This window comes from Bison bison, unplaced genomic scaffold (assembly GCF_000754665.1).
Source record: "Bison bison bison isolate TAMUID 2011002044 unplaced genomic scaffold, Bison_UMD1.0 scf7180017864353, whole genome shotgun sequence".
Classification (NCBI taxonomy): domain Eukaryota; kingdom Metazoa; phylum Chordata; class Mammalia; order Artiodactyla; family Bovidae; genus Bison; species Bison bison.
Window position 1 is genome coordinate 4949375 of NW_011494925.1, and position 5685 is coordinate 4955059.

Genomic DNA, 5685 nt, shown 5'->3' on the forward strand with positions numbered 1-5685 from the left:
ATGTGCATCCGCAAGGGGCGCCTGCTGGCCCTGCCGTGAGCCCGGGGAACCATGCCGGGGGGTGCCTGCTGCTGGGGTCTGGAGGGGTCTGTGGGGTGGCCAGGGTGTCTGCCGAGCACTGAGCAGCACCTTGAGGCAGATTCCTGTGGGCAGGGCAGAGGGCTCCTGAGAGCCTGGGAGGGTCGAGGGTAGTGCTGGGCACCGGTGCCCGGGGGCGCGAGAGAAGGGCCAGGGTGGCCCCTGGGAGGGGGCAGAAAGGGCGCGTGTTACAGATGAGGAGCCTGAAGGTGGTTGCTGTTTATTGTGTCTACTCTGACTTAAAAAATTTCATCTTTAGCCAGATGGGGGCTGATAAGAACACCACAGCACCCTGACGGTCTGCTGGCCACTCGGGGTCACTGACATCACCCAGGACCGCCTGCCTCTGCAGGAGGCACGAGCAGGAGCTCTGACCACAGGAAATGCAGTGCAGTGGACAGGCTGCCTGCTGCCCTCCAGGCCTCACGCTCCCACTGGGACAAGCCCGGGAGCCAGGCTGCTCGGACCCAGAGGGATGGGAGGCCCATCCAGGCCCCTTGGGGTTGGGTGTGACGTGGCGGCAGCTACAGAACCTCCCGTCCATAGCCCATGTCAGTTGTGATTCAGCATGTACTCAATCCTGCTTTCACCACATGAACTAATTGTACACAAGCCAGGGTTTACTCAGAAAGTTCGGAAAAGTTTCAGAGGAATATCCATGTAGATAACTCCTGAAATGTACTCACCTGCTCATTTGGTTAAAAAAAAAGTACATTAAAAAAGAGGGTTGATCTGAGCCAGAGCAAATAAAGAACAGGGTTGGGAATGGGGGATAAAAAGTCATGGTTTGCATTGTGACTTAGTCGTCCGTGCAGGGCAGATGTTTTGCCTGCAGATTCAGGGTACACGTGGCCCCACCGCTGCATTCGAGGTGGGCAAAACAAGTTTTGTTGTTAGATGGTTTTTAAAAATTTTTGACTATTCACAAGAAAGAAATTTCTTTATTATCAGCAAGATACTAACAAAATAGCAGTTCGTTATTTCCTTACATTATTAAATATTCAGTTCAGTTCAGTTCAGTTGCTCAGTCATGTCCGACTCTGCGACCCCATGAATTGCAGCACGCCAGGCCCCCCTGTCCATCACCAGCTCCCCAAGTTCACTCAGACTCATGTCCATCGAGTCAGTGATGCCATCCAGCCATTTCGTCCTCTGTCGTCCCCTTCTCCTCCTGCCGCCAATCCCTCCCAGCATCAGGGTCTTTTCCAATGAGTCAACTCTTCACATGAGGTGGCCAAAGTACTGAAGTTTCAGCTTTAGCATCATTCCTTCCAAAGAAATCCCAGGGCTGATCTTCAGAATGGACTGGTTGGATCTCCTTGCAGTCCAAGGGACTCTCAAGAGTCTTCTCCAACACCACAGTTCAAAAGCATCAGTTCTTCGGTGCTCAGCCTTCTTCACAGTCCAACTCTCACTTCCATACATGACCACAGGAAAAACCATAGCCTTGACTAGACGGACCTTTGTTAGCAAAGTAATCTCTCTGCATTTGAATATGCTATCTAGGTTGGTCATAACTTTCCTATTAACACTAACTTAAAGTCATTTAAGTTGAAGTCATTGGATTGCTCCAAGTATCCCATTCAGCTTCATTCCTTCCGCAAAGGACGCACTGAGTAGCGTCAGTGAACAGCCTCATTCGGTGAGGTTTCTGTGCATTCACGAGGCCATCAGGTGCAGTAATTAGAAGAAAGTCTGGTGGGAAGAGAGAGCTTTGTATTCTGTTGTGTAGAAACAGCAGTTTATGCACACTGACAGGTTACATGCGTCTTTTCCCGTGAGGGCAGGTGTTGCTGTCACCACTGTTTCATACCCCTTGGGCGGTCAGCACACTCAGGTGCACGTGGCTGGTGATTAGGAGCCTTAACATGAACCGAGGCCCAGCTTCGGAACACCTGGACCTGCGCTGTTCTAACTGAGACACGAGTAATTTAAAATTTACCCTGGCTGTATTTTCAGAAGTCAAAACAAAACAATGAAATAAATTTTAATGTATTTACGAAAATACATCCAAAGTATTGTAAGTCGCACATTAAAAGTTACTGTGCTGTTTTACACCTCACCTTCTTTTCAGTAAGCCTTTGAAATCCTGTGTGTATCTTATGCTAGCTCCACAGGTGCTCAGCCGGGCACGTCTACATGGAGTCCCTGACTGTTCTGTGATCAACCTTCTATATAAACCAGACAGAAAGAATGATAGGTGTTTCCATTTAAGAACTTACCAGCTGTCAGCTTGTTTTAAGGAAGTCTATTAAACTATCATCTTAATTTAAATTCCTTCCTGACCTTTTTGTGGTGTCCAAGTCCTACTTCAGAGTTTTCACAGTGTAGGTCAACAAAGCGCCATTACCCAGCAGTCAGTTTGAAGCAGCTCACTTTGCTCAAAAGCTGTAGTGGTCTCTCATCCTTTCGCCTGTGTTTCTGTTAACAAAGAAGTGATTTCTCGTATCCTCGTACTTGGACCCCGCGGTGTATCTTTTGAGAGGCAAGGCGGTGTTTGTTTGCCAGGAGGGTGCACTCCGTGTGTCAGTGGTTTAAGCAGCAAGGCTCCGGCGCGTCCGAGTGCTTATAGGTGGCCTCTCCCCCTTAGAACCTCATCTGCTCCGAGTGCGGGGATGAGTTCACCCTGCAGAGCCAGCTGGCCATCCACATGGAGGAGCACCGCCAGGAGCTGGCCGGGAGCCGCACTCACACCTGCAAGGCCTGCAGGAAGGAGTTCGAGACGTCCTCACAGCTCAAGGAGCACATGAAGACACACTACAAGATCAGGTGGGAAGCCTTTCCCGGCTAAAGAAAATTACACCTTGTATGAAAAATTGGCACGCTGCTTTAGGAGCAGGAGCAGGGCGACTTGGGAGTGTGGTGCTGGGATGGCTTTCATAACCTGTGGTCCGTGTCATGTCTGCCGTAGGACAGATAAGGTCAAAAATGAAACATCAGACTGAGGGTAGAAGTTTTTAGCTGTATTACAATGAGAACAGCTGTAGAATGAGGTATCGGCAGTACACTTTTAATGGGCAGGTAAGGAGGTGTGTAGAGTGGACTCACAGGGCCAGGTTAGCACCCTTTTTAGTGAGTTGGCTTATTTGTACTACCTGGAGCTTGCACATGTCCAACATGTGCTTCATGTGTCTGCAAACAGACAAGTAAAACTTCATTTAATTGTTAACATACCGCCCTTCAGGCCAGGATACTGCCATGGTCCCCGTTTTGCAGATTAGAAAGCCTAGGCTGGAGGTTTCTGCCCAGCCTTCAGAATGCCGCAAGGCTGCTTATGGGGGCTGGAGCAGGGAGAGCCAGGGCGCAGGGCGGCAGCTGCGGGCCGGGGACGCGGGAGCCTTCTCGCTCCCGTGTGTGCGGTTGATCTCTCCTTAAAGCTCGCTCTGGTTCTGAAGCGGTGGAGTCACAGGGACCCCACTTACCGCATGCTTTCCCTCCGGGATCCCAGGGTGGCCGGCACCAGGTCGTACAACAGGAACATCGACAGGAGCAGCTTCACATACTCCTGCCCGCACTGCGGGAAGACGTTCCAGAAACCAAGCCAGCTGACGCGGCATGTCCGGATACACACAGGTGTGAGGCGCGCTGGCTTCTGGAGGACCCCGACGGGGGCTGGGGGCCAGACTGTGGCCTGGAGCCGGCCTGGCCTGGACTGGGGCCTCGGCTTTCCCCTGCTTGCAGAGGCCCGCGGTGCTCCTTTGCGATGCTGGGGAGGCGGCGGGAGTGTGGGTCTGCGGCCTCAGGGAGACGTTCTGCCTGGAGGGGGCAGGTGTGCGGTCTTGAATTTGGGTAGCTTAAGAAGTATTTCTCTTAACCCATCACATGCTCGTACAGTGCGGAATCACATTGTGATCATCTTTCTCCCTCTCTAGGTGAAAGGCCATTTAAGTGTAGCGAATGTGGAAAAGCTTTTAACCAGAAGGGTGCGCTGCAGACTCACATGATCAAGCATACGGGTGAGAAGCCCCACGCCTGTGCCTTCTGTCCCGCCGCCTTCTCTCAGAAAGGGAACCTCCAGTCCCATGTGCAGAGGGTTCACTCCGAGGTGAGCGTGCCCCTGGGGTATAGGCATGTGGTGGGCGGGCTGGGGTGGAGCGGGGAGGTCCTTACAAGAGTGCAGACATCACAGGCTGCACAGGTGCCCCCAGAGTGAAGAGTGAGCCCGAGGAACTCTACTTGTTAAATGTAGATAAAGGGTTTGTCCGGAGCAAACCCTGTTTAAAAAAGTACGTGCGTGCGGGCTCAGTCATGTCTGACTCTTTGCGACCCCATGGACTGTGGCCCGCCAGGCTCCTCACATGGGATTCTCCAGGCCAGAGTACGGAGTGGGTTGCCATGCCCTCCTCCAGGGGATCTTCCCTATCCAAGGATTGAACCCACTTCTCCTGCATTGCAGGTGGATTCTTTACCACTGAGCCACCTAAGCAGCTCCCCAAAATACATATATATGTATACACACAAGTACATACATACACATGAATATATATATATAAAAACATGTGAACCTTTTTGGCTTATATGGAAATATACTGTTTTTTGTCGTTTTACCGACAATATTATAGCTTTGATGAATAAACGTTTGAAAATAATCCTAATACCATTGTTAGTCACAGTTTATCAATCTGAACGTGAACGTTATGTGATGCCTTTAGTGAACCCGAAACACAGACGCTTCCAAGTGTGAGGAACTGAAAGACGCGGTGAACTTGAGGAGGAAGTGTTTTTCTGTGCTGGTGCAGCTGACCTGTGTACATCCCCACTCACGTTTTCTGTCAGCATAGTCCTGCCCAGTGTATTTCCCTCCATGCTGCACATTAACTGATCATTTCAGCCAAACTGATGCTCCTCAGTTGTCTCCAGATAATACTGATTTGTCAGCCTCTGGAAGTAGCTCTCTTCATCCGGTTCATCTTTGCTCTTAACTGTCGTGATTTGGTGTCTTATTTAGTCTAGTTGGAGATAATGAAGATGTATTTAAGCAACACAAACACTCTTATCATGGATCATTTATTTTATGTAATTACTTTGGAGGATGAAAAATATCACAGTCTAAAAGCAAGTGTATATCTTTTAATTTTTCCTTTGGTAAATCCTTAGGTAACAGTAAATCCTTAAGTAACAGTAAAATGAAGAAAAGCTTACGTAGTTCTGATAGTTTACAAGCAGACTGAGGACTCATATGCAGTGAAGCTACTTTTAAAGACTGTTTACTGTCGAAGGCCCAGGCCCTGGGAAGAGTATATGCGGACTCGCGAGGGTGCCTTTTGGTCTGCGTTAGTGCCTCTTGGAGCTGCCTCCGTGTGAAGGGGATTGCCGAGGAGTAACCGTGTATCTGCACACACAGCACCAGGAAGAGGAGGCTGAGAACCGCCCGGCTTAGGAGAGCCTTGCGGGGATGCCAGGGTCGCCTGCCTCCGGCCGGAGACTCCCGGGGCCTGTAGTGGGACCGACTCTGGTGTTCTGGGAACAACCCCTAAAGATTGCTTGGAGTGCTATCTAATCCTGTGGTGAGGCTAAAGCTGTGGGCTTGCTCTTCTCGAGGTGTCGGGAAGATGGAGTCTCCCCCTAGCTCAGAGCCGGCCGGCACAGCTGGCAGGACCCGCGCTG

The 5685-nt window shown here is 50.6% G+C and overlaps 1 protein-coding gene across 1 annotated transcript in view; it reads left to right on the forward strand.

The window, feature by feature from the left end:
• Positions 1 to 5685, forward strand: part of ZNF236 (zinc finger protein 236) — a gene marked incomplete at its 5' end in the record, with an annotated part of 62833 nt that overhangs the window by 3947 nt on the left and 53201 nt on the right. Inside the window, 3 exons of the mRNA XM_010855095.1 lie at positions 2669 to 2847; positions 3527 to 3651; positions 3951 to 4123. Coding sequence (XP_010853397.1) covers positions 2669 to 2847; positions 3527 to 3651; positions 3951 to 4123 — 477 coding nt within the window. The remainder of the gene's footprint in view (positions 1 to 2668; positions 2848 to 3526; positions 3652 to 3950; positions 4124 to 5685) is intronic.